Raw genomic sequence first — 26,272 nt, forward strand, 5'->3', positions numbered from 1 at the left:
GCAGCAGGAGGCTGGACGAGCCTGGCAGGCCATGATGGCTTCCAGCACTCACATTAACACAAACCCTGGGTGGTTTCTGATCCCTCCAGTAAGTTCTGTGAGGAAGTGACAATCCCTCCATCTCCTGGAGGCAGGGAGGATGCATAACCCTCCTGAGCCCGCCACCGCCCTGGACTCAAACATGCCCTCCAGACCCCGTCCACCGTCCCCACTTCTGCCCGGGACTGCCGCAGGTGTCCCCAGGAAGACGGGGCCAGGACTCACCTTCCTCCCCCGGGCCCTGGGCCTGGCGGCTCATGGTCAGCAGGCTCCCGAGGTCCCCGAAGGCTCACGCAGTCTGTGCAGCCACGAGCACCTGCAGCCTGGACCCTCTCCTGCCCTCAGGGTGACGGACCTCCCTCGCCGGAGCCTGAGAGCAGCCAGGCTTTGAGCCCAAGCGTGGGGGTCAGGGACATTTGGGAGAGAGATGGGGAGCGACGGTGCGTTCCCAGCCCTCAATCCCGCCACACACTCCTCCGCTCGGGTTTCCCTGCCCAGGGCTGCATGGCTCGGGTTTCAGGCATCGCTTACACATGGGGGGGCCGTGGAGGGCCCGGAGCCGCAGGCTCATCTCCTGATACCACCTGGACTCCGGCCAGGGCAGGTGTGAGCCGCATCCCGGGCTCTCTCCCTGGCACAAGGAGCCAAGGCAATCCCAGGATGCTTGTGTAAGTTGCTGTTGGGCTTTTGCTGGAGTGAACCCTGGGCATTTGGACCAGTGGGTCTGGACTGGGCCTGAGGAGTCTATACTTGGACCTGGTGCAGGAGTCCCGAGTCCCCTGATGACTGTCCTACCTGCCCAACTCACTCAGCTGCCTGCTGCAGGGAGGATAGATTGGGTTGCTTGGGTAACCATCACGGAGGACTTTCAGGGGGACCTCTGGAAGGTGGTCACAGCATTTCAGACTGAGATATATATATATATATATATATATATATATATATATATATATATTCCCTCCAGTAAGTTATATATATATATATATATATATATATGTATGTATGTATGTATGTAGTGTGTGTGTGTGTGTGTGTGTGTGTGTGTGTGTGTGTGTGTAGCACCAGGGATTGAACCCAGAGGCATTCTACCCAGAGCTACACTCCCAGCCCTTTTTATTTTTTACTTTGAAACAGAGTCTTGCTGAGTTGCTGAGTCTGGCCTCAAACTTGTGAACCTCCTAGCTCAGCCTCCCAAGTACTAGAATCATAGGTGTGCGCCACCACACCTGCAGGACTGAAGGATTCTTAGTCTGGGATCCCTGCAACTCCCACTGTGGTAGATGGAATTTTGTGGGTCTGTGAACAGTGATAGGAATCTTATTTTTTCCTAGGCTTTCACTGAAATTTAGTGTTTTCCTCAATTATGACAAAAAAAAATTGTGATTTTGTTCCCGCAGAAGTCACAGATATTAGCCAGGCGTGGTGGCACACCCTTGTAATCCCAGCATTCGGGAGGCTGAGACTGGAGGATCGCGGTTCGCAGACAGCCTCAGCTACTTAGTGAGACCCTCTGCAACTTAGTGAGACCCTGTTCAAATTGCAAAGAATAAAAGGGGGCGTAGCTCGGAGGTAGAATGCCCCTGGGTTCCATCCCACTGAACAGAAGTAAATTGTGCTGCTCAAGGTTGAGACATTAAGCTCTCGCCAAATAAGATATAGATAACCGCCTCTTCTGCTTCTGGAAGGTGGCCTGCTGGCTCCAGCTCATCCCAAGGCCTCCGTGTGTGTGTGTGTGTGTGTGTGTGTGTGTGTGTGTGTGTGTGTTCTTTTTTCTCTGTCTTCTTCCTCCCCTATATAAACCCTTTTCCCCGGCAGACGTGCGCCCCTCCAGTCAGATTTTAGACTGAGGGTACCACTGCTGGCCAGCTAATAAAGGCTTCATTTGCCATGTCCCCTTGGACTCTGATTTCTCGCTGAACCTGCATACAACAATACCATAGACCTGCCACAAGATCCTGTTATTTAGTTACTAGGACAGATGTTTGAAATGATATTGCTATCTGTTTCAGAATCATTGGTCTCCCTGGCAATCCTAATGTTTTATTTGATAGACTTGAAATCTCTGTTCTGAGAAGGGTCTACGGATTTTATGAGGATGCCAAAGGGTTTTGCCACACACACAGTATTGAAAGCCTGTACCAGGACCAGCCTCTGGCCAGGCCAGGTGCCTCCTCTCCTCTCCTGCCCGGTTTCCAGGGGTTCAGGGGTAAGAGAGCCGGCCACCATGGACCTTGTACAGGGGGAGGGCATAGGAACTACCATGTGTTGGGAATATCTCAACCTTTCAAACTTTTTTTTGTAACCTCCACCTTTTTTCTTTCTTTTTAGTACTGCAGATGTAACCCAGGGCATTCTACCTCTGAGCTACACCCCCAGCCCTATTTTTTTTATTCCTTATTTTGAAACAGCATCTGAGTTGCAAAGGGCCTAAGCAGCTGAGGCCATCTGCGAACCTCTATCCTCCTATCTCAGCCTCCCAAGTACTGGGATTGCAAGCTGGGCCACCACGCCGGCCCCTGTGGCCTCACCTTGACCCGTGACCCGGCTGGTTCCTGCTGTCCCTCCCAACCTTCAGGGAAAATGATGGCAAGGGGCTCTCAGTGGCCTCTGTCCCCCTGCAGGTTCCTGTCCACGTGGCGACAGCGTGGCCTGGCTGGGGGAAATGAGCGCCAGGGTCTTGCTGGGGTGCCCTCTTAGGAGTGAGGACCCTGCCGTTCCGCTCTCTGTGACTGAAGGAGGAGAGCTTTCCACAGCCCTTCCATCTTCAGAGGGAATTCCTTGGGTTCCAGCTCCTGCCTGTCTATACTACAGACGACACCAATGAGCCCAGACTAGGGCCAGACCCCAGTTTCAGCTCTGGGAATCCATCAGTGATGAAATACAGACGCCTGCCTGTGTTTCTGTGTCTCAGGCGGCTAGGTTGAGCCCTTCGGTGTCTGAAGGGACCTAGGAATTGACAAATTTTTCTTTTTTTTTTATCTCTCACAACAAAGCCCGTTTTCCACAATCAATACCATGGAACTCAAGGTCCAAGCTTGGAAGTTAAACGCTCAACAGAGGCTTTGGCCTTTTCTTTGCATACCATTTATGGGATTCCCAAACTTCAGAGATCAAGACACATCGGGTAAGAGTGAGGAGGTCTCGGAGAGTGTGAAAAGGAAACCAGAGTGCTAGGTTAAAACTATTGTTGTTGGGAGAAACCCTAAATAAACCCGCTCCCTCTACTGGTTCTTAGTCGGCTTAAGAGTCAGTGATTTTGGTGGTCACACAGCGGGCAATGTTAGTCACCCCCTAGCTCCGCCGTAGGTAACACTCTGACAAGTGGGTCACGCTATAGCGGTTGCCTAGGTTAGTCTTCAGGAGCCTGAAATTCACCTTTCCCCAAAACACTGACTACAGAGGGTCTGCAGGTGGGTGACTGGAGCCAGCTGGAACATCTCTGGCTCCTCTTGGGTCTGTTTCCTTTGCTGCCTTGACCTTAGGATCAGACTGGACTCAGCTCTGCGTGTGGACAGGTTGATGATCATTTGAGAAATGTTTTTTTTTTTTTTTTGGTGGTTCTGGGGTTCCTGGAAGCCCTTCTACCTCCGGGCTACACTCCCAGACCTATTTTTATATATATATATATATTTTGTTTTGGAAACAGGGTCTCTTAGGCCAGCAAGGCTGGCTTCGAACCAGCGCGATCCTCCTGTCTCTGCCTCCCAAGCGTGGGGATTACAAGCGTGCGCCACCATGCCCGGCCTTTAGAAACGTTTAATCTAGAACTATGATACAGACTTAGTTTGACATAGACTGACTCTCTCTCTCTCTCTCTCTCTCTCTCTCCCTCTCCCTCTCCCTCTCCCTCTCTCCTTCTCTGCCTTCAAGGCTAAAGACACCCACCACACCAGATATAGAGCAAAAAGAAGTGGCGGAGGAGTTGTGTCAGGTCTCCCCGTATTCCCAGAGAAGACAGGAATGTCCCTCCTCTTTCTTAGCCTCTTCCTCTCTCCTTCACTCTTCCGATCCTCTATCGGTAACCCCTCAAGTCCCTGGAGTGGGGAAGTTGATTTGCAAGTCAGGACTCCCACCTCCCCACTCTTTGGCCACTGAATAAAGCCCTCGTACTCGTCTCCGGGATAGGGATTGATTGCTAATAAGGGCAGTGTTGATGACTAATGAAAACAAGCTTTCATACTTAGGCAGAACAATAAAATCCTTTTCTCTGTCTCTAAGCTGTCAGCCAAGAGCCGCAACCAAGGTTGACCTTGATCGGCTAAAAGTTGGCTTGTTAGTCCTGCTGGACACTGAAAGTTAAAACACAGATACCAGGTCAGGCGTGGTGGTGCACGCTTGTAATCCCCACGCTTGGGAGGCTGAGACAGGAGGATCACGCAGGTTTGAAGCCAGCTTCAGCTACTTAGTGAGGCTCTCAGCAACTTAGTGAGACCCTGTTTCCAAATAAAATATAAAATAGGTCTGGGAGTATAGCCCAGAGGTAAAAAGCCCCTGGGTTCCACCCCCAGTACCACAAAAGAAAGAAAGAAAGAAAGAAAGAAAGAAAGAAAGAAAGAAAGAAAGAAAGAAAGAGTGAGGCTGGGGTCATAGCTTGGAGGTAGAATGCCTCTAGGTTCAATCCCCAGTACCCCCCCCCAAAAAAAAAAGAAATTTAAAAAAACACTGATACCTACACTTAGAAAAAGAATTATATAGATTCTCACAACAGTTCAGGCTAAAGTTAAATAACAAAAGCAAGCTATATTAACCTGATATTAATGGCTAAGAGCACACAACCGTTATAGCTCTCCAAACCTTCATACTTTAAAAGATGATATTCCTGTGTCTTTTTTCTTTATTATGAAATAATTTTCAACAGAGTCAATAACTTCTAGCAGACAGAGATAAGAAGCTGAGAACTCATCAAGGTCACAGGTGGACAATACATGCTTTAACTGTTAAGAATAAAAATAAAACCCAAAACAAAGCAAGCTTCTACCATGCAGCCCCCGACCTTGATAACCAAGTAACACATTTGTTTAGCGTTTCAGACCTGAGGCTGAACAAAGCAGGATAACAGCAAGGCTCACACAGCAGAGAACTGGCGGCCTGCACCTGCTTTTGGTGGGAAAAGAGGACCATTGGCTAAGCAGGGTGGGAGAAAGGAGATAATGAATTCTTATTAAAATGCTATATGAAGCTGGTTGTGGTGGCGCACGCTTGTAATCCCAGCATTTGAGAGGCTGAGACAGGAGGATCGCGGTTCGAGACAGCCTCAGCTACTTAGTGAGGCCCTCTACAACTCAGTGAGACCCTGTTTCAAAATAAAGAAAAAAAAAATAGGGCTGGGAGTGTAGCTCAGAGGTAGAATGCCCTGGGTTCCATCCCCAGTACCACACACACACAAAGCTGTATGTTCAGAGACCACAGTGTCCTACTTTCAGGGTACTCCACTGTGCTGCCTCTGACGCACTGCTTTGATTGTTCCGTCCCCCTTTCTACCTGGAATAATAAAACTTTGCTGAAGCTTGCAGCAGTGCAGTTGTGGCTATTTTTTTCTAAACTAACAAAGAACAAGAACCCACAGTGACATCCCAAACTATCACAAGTGCGCCATCAGCAGGGCCAAGGGCACACACTGACCCTGCCGAATCCCGAGTCTCCACCACTCCCCAGCCGGCCTGAGGTCCTGGCTGCTGCAAGGTCGCTGTGTCCAAAGGGGAGACCATTTCATAGCGTGCCCTCCATGCTCCGGAGCTTTGTGTGGGCTCAGCTGAAGCTAGACCCCAGCGGCCCCGCCTCTCCTTTTCTCTCCCCTTCTTATGATCCCTCCCCTGCCCCTCTCAGGCTCTCTGCTAGAGAACAGATTCAGTGTTGTCTTTTCTAGACTAGAGGGCAAGAGTCACACATCCTCCTGCTACAGGCTGGGGTGGGGACTGGAAGCTAGACTGGTGTGATGGAGGGTTCAGGGGAGATGAGGGCAGGGATGAGGATGCCAAGGGGGCTGAGTCTACCAAGTGGGCGGGATGGGTTGAGCATCCCCTGTGTGGCTCACCTGCTTGGACACAGACTCCCACAATATATCTCTAGACCAGACACAATGATTCTACAACACATCTGCCACCTTACCTTATGGGCACTGTTTGGATCCCACAGCCTCCCCCTCCGTCCTCACGTACCCTTGAGGGCTAATCATAACAGCACAGCTGGCTACATAGATCTGCAAGGCCCACTGGAGAAGGAAAATGTGGAGCCTCTTGTTAAAAAGCGGAAAAATGCCAGGCATGGTGGTGCACACTTAGAATCCCAGTGCTTGGGAGGCTGAGACAGGAGGATCGCACGGGTTTGAAGCCAGCCTCAGCTACTTAGTGAGGCTCTCAGCAACTTAGTGAGACCCTGTTTCTAAATAAAGTATAAAATAGGTCTGGGAGTATAGCCTGGAGGTAGAAAAGCCCCTGGGTTCCACCCTTAGCAACACACACACACACACACACACACACACACACACACACACACGAATAAAGTGGAAAAACTGTGCTGTTAAAGGTGCTATAATAGGCGCCGGGTGTGGTGGCACACGCTTGTAATCCCCGTGCTTGGGAGGCGGAGACAGGAGGATCGCGCAGGTTCGAAGCCAGCCGCGCTGGCTTAAGAGACCCTGTTTCCAAATAAAAACATAAAAATAGGTCTGGGAGTGTAGCCCGGAGGTAGAAGGGCTTCCAGAAACCCCAGTACCACCAAAAAAAAAAAAGTGATATAATATAAAACATTTCTTTTTCTGCTATTTAATATCATTCTAAGAAAACTCCAAATCCCACTCTGTCAGGTGTCTGCATCACTGCCACCCGCCCTGTGCTGGTGAGTCACGCAGGCATGGATATCCAGCTCCCCCCGGGGTGGGTGGCATGTTATAGCAGAAGACGGGGCAGTGTATATGAGTCTACCCCGAGAACTTCTGTTCAAAAACTAGTTCTAGCCCAGAGTGGTGGTGCATGCTTGTAATCCCAAGACTTCGGAAGCTGAGACAGGAGGATCACAGGTTCTTGGCCAGCTTTAGAAACTTAATGAGGCCCTCTACAACTTAGTGAGACCCTGTTTCAAAATTAAAAAAAAAAAAAACAGCCGGGTGTAGTGGTGCACACTTGTAATACTAGTTAGTACTTGGAAGGCTGAGACAAGAGGATTGCAGGTTTGAGGCCAGCTTCAGCAAATAGTGAGACTTTCATTAACCTAACAAGACCTGGTTTCAAAGTAAAAATAACATAGGGCTGGGGATGTAGCTCAGAGGTAGAATGCCCCTGGGTTCAATCTCCAATACTGAAAAAAAAAAAAGGCTCTGTCCTTATTTGGGGTGGGGGGGCTACAGCATGGTGAGTCGTGGCCCATCTTGGAGAATGAGCTATTTCCCTAAATAACTGTGTGTGTGGTGGTCTGATGTCCACACACAGCATCCAAGCCTCCAGGAAGAGTCCTTTTCTGCTCTGCCCCCTGGAATTTGCCTAATGACAATTTGCCTTGTCTTTGCGGTGGTTTCAGCATGGCTGTAATATGAAATTTCCTGACTTCACACATTCACAGGTTTTTTTAGAAAAGTAATTTAGAGGACCATGCAATTAGCTGGGCGTGGTGGCGCACACTTGTAATCCCAGCAGCATTCGGGAGGCTGAGACAGGAGGATCGTGGTTCACAGACAGCCTCAGCTACTTAGTGAGGCCCTTTGCAACTCAGTGAGACCCTGTTTCAAAATAAAGAATAAAAAATAGGGCTGGGGGTGTAACTCAGAGGTAGAATGCCCCTAGGTTCCACCTCCAGTACTGTAAAAAAAAAAAAAAAGGACCATGCAATTAAATCAGGCGGCCCCAAAAACATGCCTTTTGTCCTTTGGTGGAATTTTCTTTTTATTTGTTCTCAGCACAAGGCTTTTAGCTAGTTAATAGCTGAGTTACATTTATTGTACATGCGGCTCAACAGAAACCAAGATGGTCCTCCTAGGTAATATCCTGGAGGAGCGTGAGCTCCCATTTCATCAGAATGAACATTCCTGTGTGCAGAGCTAAGGAAGGTAGGCTCCGTACTCGTTTTCTCTTTCATGTAGGTGATCAGGGAAAATAACACCCTAAAAACCAATACTACGACCAAAACAACCTGTGTCATCTCCACCAAGGGTTGCAGCGTCCTCAGCTGGGGCTGCCTTTGTCACCGAAACCCTGTCAACGGGAAGCCCCTCGAGCCATTTTGCTAATTAATCTCTCCAATTAAAAACATACACACATATATAAAATTAGCTAGGGGTATCTGCTTACAAAACATCCCGTGTCGCTCACGGAACCTTGTAACTAGCACAATGGAGAGGCTCCAGTTGCGTGCAGGTCACACCCCAGCTGGGTAACAGGAGCCGGCGCCGTTGCCCTCCTGCGAGCCCACACCAAGAGCTCACCGCGGGGCAGTGCGGTACGGGCGGGAGAGTGGCCGTGGGGATCTGATGGTACCAACATGCTGCCGCAAGCTTGTGGCTATGTATTGTGAACATAGTGCTTCTAAGGCTTCTTTGAACCTGGTTTTGTTTTGTTACCTTGGAAGGGGTAACGTCCCCTGGAAGGGAGGGAGTTATGGATTGATTACTCTGACACCCCCTTACCCACCAGCGGAGGCCGTGGGACCCTATGGAGCCAGCTCTGGCTGCTCTCTGTTGGGTGGGCGCCTCCCGCTGGAAGCTCACAGAAGCTGGGATTCTGGGCCCACTCAGGTGGGCAAGGAGCAGGGACTCGGCCTCTGTGGGTGGAAGGAGGGAGGACTGGGGCCTTGGTGGCTGTGGACACTCAGTCTCTGAGGGAGATCAGGGCCCCTCCTCTGCAGTGACAAGTGGGGGTGTTGTTCCGCTTAGCGCAAGGGGGTCACAAGTCTTTGGTGGAGAGTTGGGGTCAGGAGCCTCTGGTGCAGAGTTGGGGGTCAGTCCTATCCAGTCTCTGCAGTGGAAGGTCGAGACTTACACTTTGGGCCACACGTCCCAGGTTTGGCTTGTGGGGGGCACTTGTGGACAGCGCCGCTTCTCGAGGAACAGTGGGGTCTAAGCCCCAAAAGGAGAGCCGGGGCCAGGCATCTGGAGGGGGAGGTGGGGTCCAGTTAACCTCTGGGAGGAGGGGCTCAGCTGCTGAGTAGAGAACTGGAACTGTGGCCTTTGGGGCCCGCAGGGAGGGTCTCTCTAGCAAGGATCTGGGGAGGGGCCCAGAGAGGGGCCAGGGCCTGCCACAGCAGGGGTAGAAGAGCTGGGGCTGTGACTGTCTGTTCAACCAGACCTTCCCTCCTGAAAAGCCTCCACACCCTCTGCAGAGCCACTGGAGGCTCTGGGGAAGGTCCTTGTGTAGGGAGGGTGTGTGTGGTGGGGGAGAGGCTGGGCCAGAACATGGAGCTCTGCAGTGCAAAGTGGAGACCTGGTGGACAGTGACCAGTACACTGAAAACAAGCTATATTGATCTTTTTAGGCACTGGGGACTGAACCAGGGGCATTCTACCTCCAAGTTATAACCCCAGCCCTTTTTACTATTTTTTATTTTGAAAGAGGGTCTTGCTGAATTGCTGAGGCTGGCCTCTAACCTGTGATCTTCCTGTCTCAGCCTCCCAAGGACTGGGATTACAGGTGAATGCTACTGCTCCCGTTTCTACTGTCTTCTTATTGTACAGAAGTTCAGAAAGGCAAACTGACATGCGGGCTCAGAAGGCCCCCACCAAACACTGTACTGCACGTTACAGCAAAAGATGGTAAATCTAAGTAACATTCTTAAACCCAATTTCATGGGTAATTAAAACAAACCATGTCTATGTGAAAGCAAGCTTAAAATCACTCATTTAAAATAAAAAGTATAGCCGGGCGTGGTGGCGCACGCTTGTAATCCCCGCGCTTGGGAGGCGGAGACAGGAGGATCGCGCTGGTTCGAAACCAGCCTCGCTGGCTTAAGAGACCCTGTTTCCAAATTTAAAAAAAAATATAAAATAGGTCTGGGAGTGTAACCCGGAGGTAGAAGGGTTTCCAGGAACCCCAGGACCACCAAAAAAAAAAAAAAAAGAAAGTATGATCTTTGTGTTATATAAATTTCATGTGTACAGACAAGCACAGAAATATAGTCACACTAAAAAGTACACTCTTACTGTAGTTAGAGCAAATTAATCAGGTTGTGTATAGTGTCACATCACGTTTATATCTCGGGCCACTCAAAAGAACCTTCTTATGTTGAATTAGTGAAATTAAGATGAAACTAAACTACATATGTACAAATAAACACTTGCAAATAAGCTATGCCATAGAAATGTTCCTTTAAGGGAATAAAAATGAGTTAGAGTCAATTCGAGTAAATCTAAGCAATATTAAGAAAGATGTCATTTTACCTTAACCCAGCTTGTTATGAGGAATTAGAGCCATTCTAGTCAATATTAGGCATTGAGGTGAAATCAAGCTAAAAGTCACTCCGAGCGAAAATTTCCAAATGAAACCTTTTGGTGCTCCTTAGAGACGATTCATACGTAAGAGCTTCCTGTTAGACTCGAGTGCAGGCTTGAGCAGTCACAAAAGGCCTCCTTGAATCTAGAGCGTCTCTGTTTATGTGAAATCAAGCACGAAATCCCTCATTCCAAGCAAACCCTATCAGCCTTATAAGTGCTTGCAAACTTCATATGAGCAAAGGAGCTCACAATCACATTTCCATCTCCAAATGGCCAGTCTCCCCTTTCCCTGGCTTGCTAGGGGCAGTGCCCCGGGCCTGGCATGAAGGAGCCCCTCCCTCTTTCCCAGTTACAGCATTGACTGTTTTTGTGTGTGTGTGTGATGCTGAGGATTGAACCCAGGGGCATTTTACCTCCAAGCTACAACCCTAGCCTGTTTTTTTATTCTTTTTATTTTGAAACAGAGTCTCCCTAAGCTGCAGAGGGCCTCACTAAGTAGCTGAGGCTGTCTGCGAACCACATCCTCCGGTCTCAGCCCCCCAAGTACTGGGATTACAAGCGTGTGTCAGCACACCCACCGGCTACAGCACTGACCTTGCTGGCAACCGTGGATCCGCTTCCCTCTCCAGGAGCTGAGTCCTGATGTTGGCTTCAGAAACCAAATTTCCAGCCGGGCATTGGTGGCGCACGCTTGTGATCCCCGCGCTTGGGAGGCTGAGACAGGAGGATGGCGCAGGTTCGAAGTCAGCCTCAGCTACTTAGTGAGGCTCTCGGCAACTTAGTGAGACCCTGTTTCCAAATAAAATATAAAATGAGTCTGGGAGTAGAGCCCGGAGGTAGGAAGCCTCTGGGTTCCACCCCCAGTACCACCAAAAAAAACCAAAACAACAAAAACAACAACAACAACAACAAAAAAAAAAACCCAAGAAACCAAATTTCCTCTTTTCACATCACAAACTTAGACTGTCCGCTGAGGGCTGAGTTTCTACCAAACGCCCCAGCAGATGGGCCTACCCATCCGCTTCCATAAACATAGTCCCAATTCTGGCTGCAGAGCTCACTTCGAGCCCCGGAGGCTCTGCCCACGGCCCAGGCCCGAGTCTAAGACTCTGCTGCTAGACCTGGAAGCTTCATACCTGGATGGCTCCCTCTGGTGAGGTCTACACTTCCTCCTCCAGAGGCCGAGTCTGGACTCTGGCTCCATGGGCAGTCCCTACCTCTTGTCCCAGAGGCTACACCTTGATTGTGGCTCTGAAGGAGAGAACCCACCTTTGGCCCCAGAGCCTAAAGCCCCAGTTCCCCCTCTGGAGGCCGAGTCGCCTTTGACCACAGATTCTACATTCCCTGTCGTTAACCATGGACACATCTCATTTCCCTCACCAGAAGCTAGGTTCCTGCTTCCAGACCCAGAAGCTGCATCCTCGGTCCTCGTCCAAAGGCAAAGTCCATGCTAACGCCGGAGAAGGTGAGTTTTGATTTCAGTTCTAGAGACTAAGTCCACAGCACTGGATCTGAATCTCAGAGTCCACTCCTCAAGCTGCGTCCCTGGGTTTCCCTCTGGGGCTATGCCCTCTCTCTTGCCCCTGGGGCGGGTCCCACCTCTCCCTCAGCCTGGCTTTTCTTTCTAGAAGTTCAGCATGCTACTGTTTGCTACAGCTGTAATATTTTGTCCCCGTAGCTGGTTACTCCTTTGCCTTCCTGGCCACACTTCAGGCAGCTCCCACACTGCCTAGAACAAACATGATTCTTAGAGATTCCTTTCCTTTGGAGGGAAGCATGGACCCTAGACCCACACTGTGAACAGGCTTTTTGAGAGGCTGTTGAGCCCAGGAGGGAAAGTTATCTTAACATTCCTCCTCCTCCTCCTCCTCCTCCTCCTCCTCCTCCTCCTCCTCCTTTGTACTGGGGACAGAACCCAGGGGCATTCTACCTCCCAGCTACACCCCCAGCCTTATTTTTTTATTCTTTATTTTGAAACATGGTCTCCCTGAGTTGCAAAGGGCCTCACTATGTAGCTGAGGCTGGCCACAAACCGTGATCTTCCTGTCTCAGCCTCCCAAGTACTGGAATTACAAGCGTATACCACCATGCCCGCCCAATGCAGGCTATTTATAGAACAGGATGTTTGCTTGAAAGGTTCCCAATCTGATATATAGAAGATGCTTTTGGTGCAGATTTTCTGGATTCTAATAGAAAATGTCCCATGAGAAAATGGAATATAAGCTGGGAGTGGTGGCGCACGCTTGTAATCCCAGCATTCAGGAGGCTGAGACAGGAGGATGGTGGTTCGCGGCCAGCCTCAGCTACTTAGTGAGACCCTTTGCAATTCAATGAGACCCTGTTTCAAAATAAAGAATAAAAAATAGCTGGGCGTGGTGGCGCACACTTGTAATCCCTGTGCTTGGGAGGCGGAGACAGGAGGGTCACGCTGGTTTGAAGCCAGCCCCGCTGGCTTAAGAGACCCTGTTTCCAAAAGTAAAAAAGTATAAAATAGGTCTGGGAGTGTAACCTGGAGATAGAAGGGTTTCCAGGAACCCCAGAACCCCAGTACCACCACACACACAAAAAATAAAAGAATAAAAAATAGGTCTGGGTGTAGGTCAGATGTACAATGTCCCTGGGTCCCATCCCCAACACCACACACACACACACACACACACACACACACACACACACACAGCCCCACTGAGACTACTCGAACTGAAACCTTCCTTTCTTCAGCCAGAAGTCTCCCGGCGCTCCTCTGCTCTCTGGCTTTCTCCTGCCAGCAGGTCCTCAGTGCGTACTTCAGATGGTCCCAGAGTCACGTGCAAAGTCTCCCATCTAGCCAGGCGTGGTGGCGCACACTTGTAATCCCCGCGCTTGGGAGGCTGAGACAGGAGGATCGCACAGGTTCGAAGGCAGCCTCAGCTATTTAGTGAGGTTCTCAGCAACTTAGTGAGACCCTGTTTCTTTCTTTTTTTTTTTTTGTGGGTCTGGGGATGGAACCCAGGGGCATTCAACCTCCGAGCTGAACCCCCTGCCCCTTTATTTATTCTTTATTTTTGAAACCGGGTCTCACTGAGTTGCAGAGGGCCTCACTTAGTAGCTGAGGCTGTCCGCGAACCGCGATCCTCCGGTCTCAGCCTCCCAAATGCTGGGATTACAAGCGTGCGCCACCATGCCCGGCTTAGACCCTGTTTCCAAATAAAGTATAAAATAGGTCTGGGAGTGTAGTCCAAAGGTAGAAGGCCCTTGGGTTCCACACCTAGTACCACAAAAAAAAAAAAAAAAGAAAAAAGAAATAAATATTAAGTCTCCCATTCAGGGGATTGCAGCCCAGGTCATCGAAGTATCAGGAATAGCCGCGCTGTGATCAAAACTGGAATGGAGACAGAGAGAGAGAGAGAGAGAGAGAGAGAGAGAGAGAAGAGAGAGAGAGAGAGGAGAGGGAGGAGAGAGAGAGATGGTGACTTCAAACCCTTGTGTGTGACCTCAGAGCATTTTCTAGTACATTCCAAGGACAGTCAGCCAGTCTAGAAAGGTCAGCATGGTGGTAGGAGTAGGGCCTCACTCAGCCCAGGATGTGTCTTGGGACAGCACAACATTTGTGGGTTCTTGGCTTCTGGAGTGAAAAGAACTTCAACACACTCTATCAGAGGTTTTAATTCAAGTAAAGTAAAGACATACTCAGGGCAAATGCGGGCCATCTCAGAAGCATGAGAGCAGCTTCAGGGAGAGGGGAGAGCTGCAAAAGCCGCCAGGTGCCCACGAGCTCCCCGCTGAGGAAGGACTCCTCAGACCCACGCTTCTTATGAGGCGCACTGGGAAGGGTGGCGGGGCACAGGGGATGGTGGGCTCCATTTTTGAAGCTTTCTGGTTCCCAAAAGGTGGGAATTCCTTTTGAGACAGGACTCCCCACCCAGCAGAGACGGGAAGTCTAGGAAGTCCTGGCTGCTGGGGTGCAGGACTCTTTAACAAGAGGTGTGACTTTTTCTGGGGATCTTTCTGGAGGCGAACAGAACTTTGAAACAAGGTGAAGGTGAAGGTCCCTCAGGTTTAATCACCTCAGGAATTTCCCAAGCCAGCCCATTGGGTCTGGCTTTTTTTTTTTTTTTTTTTTTTTTTTTTTGTGGTACTAGGGATGGAACCCTTCTACCTCCGGGCTACACTCCCAGACCTATTTTTTATATTTTATTTGGAAACAGGGTCTCTTAAGCCAGCAAGGCTGGCTTTGAACCTGTGCGATCCTCCTGTCTCTGCCTCCCGAATGCTGGGATTACAAGCGTGCGCCATCATGCCCGGCTTGGGTCTGGCTTTTTATGGTACTGGGGTTCCTGGAAGCCCTTCTACCTCTGGGCTACACTCCCAGACTATATATATATATATATATATATATATATATATATATATATATATACACACACACACACACACACACACACACACATATATATATATATATATATTTTTTTTTTTTTTTAATTTGAAAACAGGGTCTCTTAATCCAGCGCGCCTGGCTTTGAACCTACGTGATATTTTATTTCTTCTATTCTACCTTATCAGGGGAACCTTGGGATTTGAAGCAGTCAGCGGTAGAGGGCATGAGCCAGCCTGTAGCGCCAAATCAACTTCATTCCAAGCTCCGGGACCCTCTTAGGCAAGAAGTCGTCTGTTTGCAGTGATTGTGGTCAAGGCTTTGAAAATAAGTCAGCCCTGGTGGGATGCCACTGGACACAGTAGACGGAGAAGCCAGGAGTGTGCAGTGTGAGTGGCGGAGGCTTCAGCTGGATGCCAGTCCTTACTGATCACCAGGGGATACACCAGATAATCCTGACATTCCGCCCTCTGTCCTGCCACTAGGGAAGGAAAAGATGAGCGTGGAGCAGATTTTTTAAGATACTGAATAACCTGTAGCTACTCAGACGCCCCAGGGACAGGATGTGGTGCTGAGGCTTCCCGTTCACTGGAGGTCTTGGGAGCGCATTCCCTTGCTTTGTAGCGTGTTAGATAGCAATCAGCAGTAGGAGGATGTAAGCAGAGATGAGAGGTTGGTGTGAAGGTTGCAGTTTCATTTTTTTTTAAATTTTTTATCTTAATTTTTTTTTTCGGCACTAGGGCTGGAACCCAGGGGCATTCTACCTCTGAGCTACACCTCCCTGCCCTATTTTTTATTCTTTATTTTTTGAAACAGGGTCTCACTGAGTCGCAAAGGGCCTAAGTAGCTGAGGCTGGCTTTGAACCTGCGCAATCCTCCCGTCTCAAGCCTCCCGAATGCTGGGAATACAAGCGTGCGCCACCACGCCCAGCTCAGGTTGCAGTATTAAGTAAGATGGCCAGGGAAGTGTTCATTGGGAAAAAATGTTATTGAAGCACTGCAGGTGGAGGCAAAAAGCAACTGCGAAGGCACCGAGGCAGGAGGGCGTTGATCTGGGCAACGCCAAAGCGAGAGCCGTGTCCAGAAGAGAGCAGGGAGAGTGGAAGGAGGAGCAAGAAGCACTGGGCGTGGGGAAGCGGGAACCGTGTGCCGCGAGCCGCCTCTCTAAGCAAGTCTGCCAGGCAGCTGTGGGTCCAAAGAGCAGCCCCCGACTCCTGCAGAAACGCGGCGCTCGACGTGAGCCCGCCCACGGCCCCGCCCACGGCCCCGCCCCGCCCCGCGGCCCCGCCCACGCCGGAACTCTAGGACCCTGCCGGCACCGGAAGTAGTTTCTACCCGGCGGGATTTTGCCGACGGCTGCGCTTCCGGTGGCGGCGGCGGGAACCTGCTGTGGCGGCGTCCAGGCCTCTGTGGAGGCGAATCCGCTGGGAATCGGAGCCATCTGAGCCGCCACCATGGTGAGAGGGCGCGGGCCGGCGGCGGGGGCGCTTCCGAGCGCGCCGTGGGGCGGTGGCGGCGGCAGCCTGGGGCAAGCCGGGGTTGGGGGCCGCTTATGGCGGCGAAGGCCCGGGCCTGGGCCCGCCCGGCGGCACGAAGTAAACTTTCGTGCCAGGAAATGTTACGTTGGGGTTTCGGAGCCGACGCTGGCGCGCAGGAGTAGGGAGCTCGGAGGCCCGGGCTTGGGAAGGGCGGGAGTCCGAGGAGGACGCGCAGAGTCGAGGGGCCCGGGATGGGAAGGGCAGGGCCAGGGCGGCCGAGGTCTGGGGGAGTCCACTCGGTTGTTAGCTGCTGTTTATGCTTGCGAATGCCCGACTTCCCGGGCGCTGGGGCTACACCAGGAACTAGAAGCCCCCCACCAACTTCACTTTGTAGTGGAGGTCACGGGTAAGTTCGGTGTAGTAAATCGGCTTTTGGCAAAAATAACGGCGGGAGGCCGGGTGAGAATACTTTCCTAAGCGGAGTCCAAAAGATTGTCAGTCTTCCCTGCGAAAACGAGAGGGCGAGTTCTGGGGGACTCCAGAGCCAGGACATGAACTGCGGTACAATGGAAGCCGCGGGGAAGGGAAGATGAGATGGGAGGAATTGGCAGGAACCTGGTTACTGAAGGTTTTGAAGGTTACTGTATGCCCCTGAAGGATTTTTTTTTTTTTTTTTTTGGTACTGAGGATCCAGGGCGTGTCGCCTGAGCTACACTCCCAGCCCTTTTAAAACTTTGAATCTCGCCAGTCTTGTACCTGTGATCCTCCTGTCTCAGCCTCCCTAGTACTGGGATTACAGGCGTATGCTTGGCACCGAAGAAATGACATCAACTTAGTTGGGCTTAGAAAGATTGTGGCTGTTAGCAGATGAGACTGGAAGCAGGGAAACCTAGTAGAATGTGTCAACACAGCTTTCCAGCTGTGAGACAGGTCAAGTTAATGTAGTGACCTTGTCTGGCTCAGTGGCCTCCTCTGTAAAACAGGAATGATTATGGCCCGAATTTAAGGATTAAATGTGATGCACTGAGCTGGGTGTGGCAGTGCACTCTTGTAATCCCAGTCCTAGGGAGGCTGAGACAGGAGGATCCAGGTTCTGCAACTTAGATCCTGTTTCAAAAATAAAGAATAAAAAACTGGGCTGGGGGTGTAGCTCAGATGTAGAACACCCCTGGGTTCAATCCCCAGCACCCCCCCCCCCAAAAAAAAAAAAGTCATCTAAAGAGAAACCACCACATAGCCTAGTCTTAGGGTGTTGGGCAGTAGCTTAGGATAAGTTCAGATCCACACATTTCTGGGTTCAGAAACTCGTTCAGGCTTACAAACAGCAAGCACAGTGCCTGGTGCAGAGAGGGCACTGGGTAAGGTCAGCCAGACTGATGGGAACAGACTGAGGAGAAGCTGATGGTACAGATCAGATGCCAGGTCAGCTGTTTCTAGTGAGACAACGGTCAGGGCACACATGTCTGGTCTCTCCCTTTATTTTAGCAATGTTACATTGGAAACCAGGCTATAAAAGTGGGAATGTTGTTAAGGATTAAGTGTAGCACTGCTATATAACCACATATCCAAACTGATTAGCACCATGGCCACAAGAAAAGTTTCCAGAGGACACTTATGAATATTTGATTTGGGTGTTTAATTCTCACCTACAAGGCGAGAAAATACATTCCTTTCCGGTAATAAGCTTCTTGGTTGGATTTTAGTGCCAGTCCTATTCTAGCTTTTCCTTTACCAGTTTTTTTTTTTTAAGTTTAAGTTTTTTTTGTGTGTGTGTTTGTGTGGCAGGGGATTGAACCCAGGTGCATTCTACTTCTCAGCTACACTTCCAGCCCTTTCTTTCTTCCTTTTTTTCTTTCTTTCTTTCTTTTTTTCTTTCTTTCTTGATGGAACCCAGGTGCATTCGACCTCTGAGCTACACCCCCTGCCCTAATTTTTTTATTTTTTTATTTTTATTTTTTATTTTTTTGGTGGTACTGGGGGTGGAACCCAGAAGCTTTCTACTCCAGGCTATACTCCCAGGCCTGGTTTTTTTTTTTTAATATTTTATTTGGAAACAGGGTCTCACTAAGTTGCTGAGAGCTTCACTAAGTAGCTGAGGCTGGCTTCACACCTGTGCGATCCTCCTGTCTCAGCCTCCCAAGTGCAGGGATTACAAGCGTGCGCCACCATGCCCGGCTTTATTCTTTATTTTTGAACAGGGTCTCACTAAGTTGTGGGGGGGTCTCACTAAGTAGCTGAGGCAGTCTGCAAACTGTGATCCTCTGGTCTCAGCCTCCCAAATTCTAGGATTACAAGCGTGTGCACCACGCCTGGCTTCCCAGCCCTATTTCTAAAAATACTTATTTTTAAACATTGTCTCCCTGGGTTGATGAGAGCCTCACTGCTTGCTGAGACTCTCTTCGAACTTCTGATCTTATAGTCTCAGCCTCCCAAGTACTGAGATTACAGGCCTGAGCCACTATGCCCTGCGTTCTACTCAGTTTTTCAAAATAGGTTGAGCCGGGCGTGATGGTTCAGATGGTTCAGGCGTATAATGCCAGTATTTGGAGGTTGAGACAAGATCACGTGTTCAAGACCAGCCTTTGTACCTTAGTGGGCTTCAGCAACCTAGTGACACCTGTTTAAAAAAAAATAAAATAAAAAGGTATAGGAGGTGTAGCTCAGAGGTAAAATGACTCTTACTTTAGTGGTACTAGGTTAAATCTATTGTCCCACAAAGGTTTCTTTCTTTCTTTTTTTTTTTTTTTTTTTTGCGGTACTGGGGGTTGAACCCAAGGGCATTCTACCTCTAAGCTACACCTCCAGTCAGTCCTATTTTTTATTCTTTATTGTGAAACAGGGGCTTACTAAGTCGCAGAAGCCTCACTTAAGTAGTTGAGGCGGGCAGAGAGCCTGTGATGCTCCTGTCTCGGCCTCCCAAGTAGAGATTCCCACACCCAGCGGGCTGGGATTTAGATGTCCTCTGGCACCTAAGTCACACACACAGTGCAGATGGCTTAATCCATAGGACAGCTGGATCTGATTAGTTTAGAGACAACCCTGCACTCGCCCGCCGGCACAGCATAAAGAATTGTAATGTGAGAAAGAATGCTTTTTAAGGGAAGGGAGAAGAGCAGATTGCCGGGCAGGGGTCAAGATTGAAAATGCGGGTGGCATGGGAGAATTCCGAGCGGAGAATCTGTTGAGAAAGATAGGCACTTGGGAAATAAGGCGATGGTGGAAGACGTGGGAGGCCCAGGAGTGGGGGCCCCAAAGCGCCGCGTCTCATCCCTGCTGGCTTGTCCTCGCAGACGGTGGGCAAGAGCAGCAAGATGCTGCAGCACATCGACTACAGGATGCGGTGCATCCTGCAGGACGGCCGCATCTTCATCGGCACCTTCAAGGCGTTCGACAAGCACATGAACTTGATCCTCTGCGACTGCGACGAGTTCAGGAAGATCAAGTGAGGAGAGGGCTGTGGGTGGGAACGGAGGCGGCTTGGAGGGGCCAGTGGCAGGCGTTGATGTGACTGCTCCGGTCTGTTGCTCTCCTGCTTTCCAGGGCAGCTCTGAACACTGAGACCGCTCCCTCCTGAGTGCTAGCAGAGTGCCGGCTATGAGGAGGGCTGCTAGGCTTTTCTTTCTCTGACTTCTCATGCCCCGGGTACTGGGGTAAAGGGCTCTCCTGTTCTCCCTGCAGGTGTGTGAGGGGGGAGAGCTTGGTTTTCTGGCCTCATTACCTATTTGTAAAGCTGTAGCCTACAGGGCTCTCCCAATGCAGCCTGGTCTGAAACTGCTTTGAGAAGCCTCTCACCCTCTTCAGGGTAAGTGCTCTGCTCCCCACGTGGGTTTGGGGCCAGTGATTTTTCTTGGTCTTTTAGAACAATTGGAGATGTTTTCTGCTTTGCTACCATTCCATAAATTACTGGCCAACTCCCTTAAGGCTCACAGATCTTATGTTTCTGGCTCATCATTTATCTAGCTTTCTGCCCTATTTTACTTTCAAAACATTTTGAGGCCCCAGATGGTTATGTGATTTAGTGGCATATGTGTACTTCTGTTACATGTAGTATCCATGCTATGTTTTCATTGGCTGTAAATTCCTTTTGATCCTTTTGGGGGACTGAGTGCCTGATGCACATAGAGAGGGGCCAGCAGATTACCATAGGGCAGTTCCAGATGGTTCTCTTTGATTTTACTCTGAAGATGTTTATTAGGGAATATTTTTAAAACTACAGCCAATGAAAAATTATTAAATATCTATAAAGGTTTTATTTTTATTATGAAAAGGCATTACAGGCTTATTACTAAAAATAAAATCCAAGCTTAAAAAGAAAAAAACAAAAGTTTCTTCAGAGAAAACCATTTAATATAAAATATCAGAATAAAATTGTTTAGTTATTTTTTTTTAATCAGGATATTTCAGTTTTTCTTTTGAGGATCTTGGCTTCCTTTCTCCTATCCTTTTGAGGCTATTTTTTGTTAGTTACATTTTTTATTTTTTTCGGTACTGGGGATGGAACCCAGGGGCATTCTACCTCCAAGCTACACTCCCAGCTCTATCTTTCTTTTATTTTGTAACAGGGTCTCACTGAGTTGCGAAGGGCCCCACTAAGTAGCTGAGGCTGTCCGTGAACCACCATCCTCCTGTCTCAGCCTCCCATATGCTGGTATTACAAGCATGCGCCACCATGCCCAGCTAGTTACGTTTTTATTTCATTCATCTTTTTCTGATTACCGTTTGGGACATTTGATTTTGTGCTTTGGAGAAAAAGATGTGGAAATTCTGTTGAGCACGTGTGAAAATGCACCGTGTATGTATGTGAGACTTTTTTTTGGCGCTTTCTTGGTGACTCTTCCTGTTTTCTGATGTGAGGTGAGGAATAGGCCAGCGAGGCTGAGTTGGCCCTGGGACCCTGCAGGCAGTGGGGTAGGTGCAGTCAGGTGACTTGAGTCCTTAGACTGGCCCACACTGGTAAGGCCTGATGGTGAGGAGAGGGCTGCCCTGGTGGCTGTGAAAGAGCCTGGGCTTGCTTGCCCCTCGCCCCCTCTAGATCCCTGCATCTTGCCATGGTGGGAGACAGGGAGTCCGTCACCTAAGGCGCTATGTGCCCAACCCGTGGAGTGTCCAGAGGACCCGTCCCAGTAAGTTTGTGTACCACTTGCCAGGAGATGAGGCATAAGCAAATCTGGAGGCCCCTAGGCAGGTGAACCTGGCCCCACCCATCCTCTGACTTGCTTTTTTGTCTTCTCCACCTGTCTCTAGGCCAAAGAACTCTAAACAAGCAGAAAGGGAGGAGAAGCGAGTCCTTGGGCTGGTGCTGCTGCGAGGGGAGAACCTGGTCTCCATGACAGTAGAAGGACCTCCTCCCAAAGATGTGAGTTGGACAGGAAGCTGCGGGAGAGACACCCTTCCCCGAGCCAGGCCTTCTGTGGGGCCTCTGCATTCTGTCGCCTTCTGACAGGCGGCCTGGGTTTTACCCCTAGTCACAGTAGTGAATGGATCTTAAAGAGGCCCCTGCAAGTAAGGAGTGGGGACGGGGCTGGGATTGGGGCTTTTAATTTAAAGCTTCCCTCCTCCTTACTGATACGCAGTCTCAGTGGAGGACGTCCCTCAGGCTTCTGGGTTAGCTCTTGGTGTGGTGACAGTCTAGGCAGACATTGGAATCTCAGAGCTCCCAAATAACAATACGTGTGCGTTTTGTTTTATATAATTACAGAATAATAGTGTTAATTGAGCACCCGCTCTGTACCAAGTATTTCATTAATTTGTCTCAGTGTACCAGTCTTGATTAAACGATCTTCACTTTGTATATGAAATAAACAGGTTTAGTAACCTGCCCAAGTTGTCACACCTACGAAGTGTAAAGCTGACATCTGGTCTCAGTCTTGATTCTTCAGCACCAGGCTACATGTACGAGTAGAGCCAGCTTTAGAGAATCTAGCCGAATTCTCCCCTTTTCACTTTAAGACACAGCTAATAATAGACTTATCCTGAGCTTGTTTTTTTTTTTTTATTTTTATTTTTTGGCGGTACTGGGGATGGAACCCAGGGGCCTACTACCTCCGGGCTACACTCCCAGACCTATTTTATATTTTATTTGGAAACAGGGTCTCTTAAGCCAGCGGAGGCGGGCTTCGAACTCTGTGCTTGTTTTTATCCACATATATAGTTTGTTTTGTTGTTAACATGTAATATGCGTGCGATATTTTGCCCTGCCTGTAACATTTTATGAACATTTTTTCCAGTTACTCTGTTTTAAGTCATGTTAATGACTTAAAAGATATTTTCTTGCGTACAGGAATGACTTATTTCAGTCATTTCCTTCTTTGACTCACTTATTTTTGCTTTAGAAAATAATCTATATTTTTTAGATTATTTTTTTCTTAAATATACCTTAAACATTACCATTATATTTAATAATACAGATTATAGCGGACTTTCTGGTCTTGCTTATTTTTTTTTAATTTTTTAATTTTTTTGCGGTACTGGGGATGGAACCCAGGGGCCTTCTACCTCCGGCTACACTCCCAGACCTTTTTTATTTGGAAACAGGGTGGTCTCTTAAGCCAGCTGAGGCTGGCTTCGAACCTGCGCGATCCTCCTGTCTCAGCCTCCCAAGTGCGGGGATTACAAGCGTGGCCACCACGCCCTGCTGGTCTTGCTTATATTTTTATATAAATGCATCTAAAGTTGCAGATTGCACATGGTGCTTGCCATAGGATTTTTATGTGAGACTTAGGATTTGTATATGTCGTTTCTTCTTGTCCTGGCCTTTATCACATATAAAGGCTGAACTTTATTAAATGCCTCTGTTTCTTAAGCTCTTTACATGACCTTTTGTCATTTATCCTGTTGATCTATTAATATTGACAATCCTCTGATGCTAAAATGTTTGAATTCTTTCCAAAAATCTTTCCAAAAGATTTGAATTCTTTCCAAAAATCATCTGCAAAAGATGTAACCTTATTTTTTGTTTCAAAGCATATATATGTATACACAGTGCTTGGTACCTGCTTCCAATAGGCAACTCCAGTCTAGCCTGTTGTAGACCTTTATTACCACAGCCAGTTTACTGTAACCCGTCATTCTCATGAGGGAGCCAAGTCCCAGAGCTATGGAGTTTTTGCCCACTGTCAGTTCCTTTATGCCCTGTGAGGCCCTTATCTACTACTGGTCCCTTTTGAATGGAACCCTGGCATTTGCTACAGGCTTAGTTCTCATAGGAGTGCATGTTGGTGGCCGATACAGGACATTTTTCTCCAGGTTTAAGTTCTAGCCTATGCTAGGGGTGACAGGCATATAAGCTCAGGTGGAGGGAGAATGGTGGCAGCACGGGTGGGCTGGTAACGGCTGTTGTGATGCCTTATAACCTGAGGGGCGTTCTTGGCAGCTGATTGCAGGGTGTTCCTTCCGATTCTCTTGGTCATTGGGCATGTCTCTGCATTTTTCAGACTGGCATTGCTCGAGTGCCGCTTGCCGGAGCTGCTGGGGGCCCAGGCATTGGCAGGGCTGCTGGCAGAGGAATCCCAGCTGGCGTTCCTATGCCCCAGGCTCCTGCAGGGCTCGCTGGGCCTGTCCGTGGGGTCGGCGGACCATCCCAGCAGGTGAGGCATTGGGGGAAGGGCACGTGCTTCTGATGGTTGAATAAAAGGTGTGGGGTGCCCACCTCCTGGGGAACAGTTCAGAATGAGCACCGTGATTGCTAAGCTCTCAGTATTTCTGTTCAAGTGAAGAGACGTACAGAATTATTTTAACTGACTGTATTTGAGTAATATGTTTCTGTGTTAATGTTGATGGGCTTTCTTATAACCCAACCGTCTATTTGAAAGGCTGCCTAAGTTGGATTGGGCACCCTTAAACTCAGGCCTAGAAGATAGGAAACAGGCATTCAAGGTTGATGGTGTCCTGACAGTTGGTTTTGGCTGGGGACTGTGATGCCTTGAGTTGTGGCTTCAGGGGATTTGGCTGCGGTTTCTTCTCCCAAGTTGGGGAAGCTGCATCGTACTGTATTGTTCTAATTCCCTCCCTGTGTCTCTTAGGTGATGACCCCACAAGGACGAGGCACTGTAGCAGCTGCTGCTGCCGCTGCCACGGCCAGTATTGCAGGGGCCCCGACTCAGTACCCACCAGGCCGTGGGGGGCCTCCCCCACCTATGGGCCGAGGAGCACCCCCTCCAGGTGAGGATCCTGTCAGGAGGCGAGTGCTAATGAATACAAGATGCCGTGGTGGGTTCGTGATGAGAGAGAACTTTGACTGACTTGACTGGTGATGAGTTTGGATAATTAAGCTGGATTACTCTGAGATCCAGCCTCGCTGGCTGACCTTGTAACTAGTACAAGAGTCCTGGGGAGCCCTGGCTCTGGCTCAAGTGCCGTTGGCTAGCAGAGGCTGAGAGGGTAGATGGTTCATCTGACTTCATAGACAGCTGTGTGTGTTTCTTGCTACTTTTTCCAAGACAGAACCTTGAACTATATTCTTGGTGATTTTTCTCTTTCAGGCATGATGGGCCCGCCTCCTGGTATGAGGCCTCCCATGGGGCCCCCGATGGGGATCCCCCCTGGACGAGGGACCCCAATGGGCATGCCCCCTCCAGGGATGCGGCCCCCTCCCCCAGGGATGCGAGGTAAGTGCCTGCAGCAGTGGCTTTGGCTTCCTTCCCTAGAGTCTAGTGTAGTGGGAAATGGAGGGAAGACTATTTAGACCTTATCCTGTGGGCTTTGAGACCCTAAGGCTAGGGAAATGTCCAGACAGGACAGAAAGAGAGAAGAGGCACAGCTTAAATTGGCTTCACCTCCCCTGTTAGACCAGTTACCGTACCTGGGTACTTGTCAGTGTCTGAGGCAGTATCTTCAGGGCACTGAGAAATAACCCCCAATGAAAATGACGAGATTGTCTTATGCCCTACAGTTTGATAGTATCTGGTAACTAAGAAGGGCTCTGAGCTTGGTGATAGTATTCATTGTGTATTTCTGTTTAACTCCAGTTTGGGAAATACTGAGCTAGTCCACATTTGGATATAAAAGTAGGCCCAGAAAGAGCCAGCCCTGTATTGTCCCAGCATGTGGCTGTTAAGAAAAGCCACTGTAACATGGGGACGGCTGTACTTCTAGGGTGGGTGTTCCAGGCATAGGAGGCCAGTTAGCACGTGTACCTCGTATATCCCTCTGCTTGATAACTGCAGGGCGTGGGAGGCGGGCAGGGGTGGGGTTTGGGCTGCAGATCAGGCACTGACCAAACTTCTTACTCTTACTTCAGGCCTCCTTTGATCCTTGGCCACAGAGTTTTGGAAGTAGCTCCACAGAAGCGTGGTCCGGTTTCCCAGGGCCACGTTCCCACAGACCTGTTTGTTTGTTATGCTGTCGTTCGCGGAGTCTCACCGGATTATCTGGTTTCCCTTACAGGGCCCCCTCCCCCGGGAATGCGCCCACCAAGGCCCTAGACTCATCCTGGCCCTCCTCAGCTCCCTGCCTGTTTCCTGTAAGGCTGTGCATAGTCCTCTGTGTCCTTGGGGCCTATGGGACTGGTTTATAATAAGCTCTCAAGAGAATATTATAAATGCACCTGATGTATCCATTTATTTAAGCACCCTTTGGTATATTTGGTGCTTAATAGAGTCAGAAAAGGGCTGCCCTGGAGAAGTCAGCCCAAACTCAGCTGCTTCCCTGCGAGCTACTTTGTTATCTTTGCATCTTAGACAGTCTCATAATAGGGTTATAAGATTGAACTATAATGAGACATTTTTGTTCATCAGAAAGTTGTTTGCTGAAATAAACAATTTATATACTGTTGGTAAGGGGAGTGCATTGGTATATATCCACCTGGGAACGCGGCTTGTCTAGGTAGCTCCTTGAACAGCAGATGCTAAAAGTGAAAACTGAGGAAAGGAAGACTTGGTATCACTTTCTCTCAGGGTCGTGTACATACATACTTATAATTAAAGACAATTTTAGAGGCTCCATGATTTCTTCCACGCAGTCTGTTCTGTTGATACTTGTGGTC

General features: G+C 49.2%; 2 protein-coding genes across 2 annotated transcripts in view; one reads left to right on the forward strand and one right to left on the reverse strand.

The window, feature by feature from the left end:
- TMC2 (transmembrane channel like 2) overlaps positions 1 to 11,489 on the reverse strand; it is a gene marked incomplete at its 5' end in the record, with an annotated part of 58,800 nt that extends 47,311 nt beyond the window's left edge. Inside the window, 6 exons of the mRNA XM_080716429.1 lie at positions 265 to 327; positions 571 to 623; positions 6,198 to 6,250; positions 8,657 to 8,790; positions 9,050 to 9,231; positions 11,470 to 11,489. Coding sequence (XP_080572555.1) covers positions 265 to 327; positions 571 to 623; positions 6,198 to 6,250; positions 8,657 to 8,790; positions 9,050 to 9,231; positions 11,470 to 11,489 — 505 coding nt within the window. The remainder of the gene's footprint in view (positions 1 to 264; positions 328 to 570; positions 624 to 6,197; positions 6,251 to 8,656; positions 8,791 to 9,049; positions 9,232 to 11,469) is intronic.
- A 4,709-nt stretch (positions 11,490 to 16,198) lies between these two features.
- On the forward strand, positions 16,199 to 25,712 carry SNRPB (small nuclear ribonucleoprotein polypeptides B and B1; the record flags this gene model as incomplete). Its single annotated transcript, XM_080716716.1, has 7 exons — positions 16,199 to 16,269; positions 19,581 to 19,732; positions 21,535 to 21,646; positions 23,724 to 23,876; positions 24,312 to 24,450; positions 24,771 to 24,896; positions 25,675 to 25,712. The coding sequence occupies exons 1-7, from the start codon at positions 16,267 to 16,269 to the stop codon at positions 25,710 to 25,712; spliced, it is 723 nt and encodes a 240-aa protein (XP_080572842.1). The 5' UTR covers positions 16,199 to 16,266.
- Between the last annotated feature and the right edge of the window lie 560 nt (positions 25,713 to 26,272).

Source organism: Muscardinus avellanarius, assembly GCF_963383645.1.
Source record: "Muscardinus avellanarius genome assembly, chromosome: 19".
Taxonomy (NCBI): domain Eukaryota; kingdom Metazoa; phylum Chordata; class Mammalia; order Rodentia; family Gliridae; genus Muscardinus; species Muscardinus avellanarius.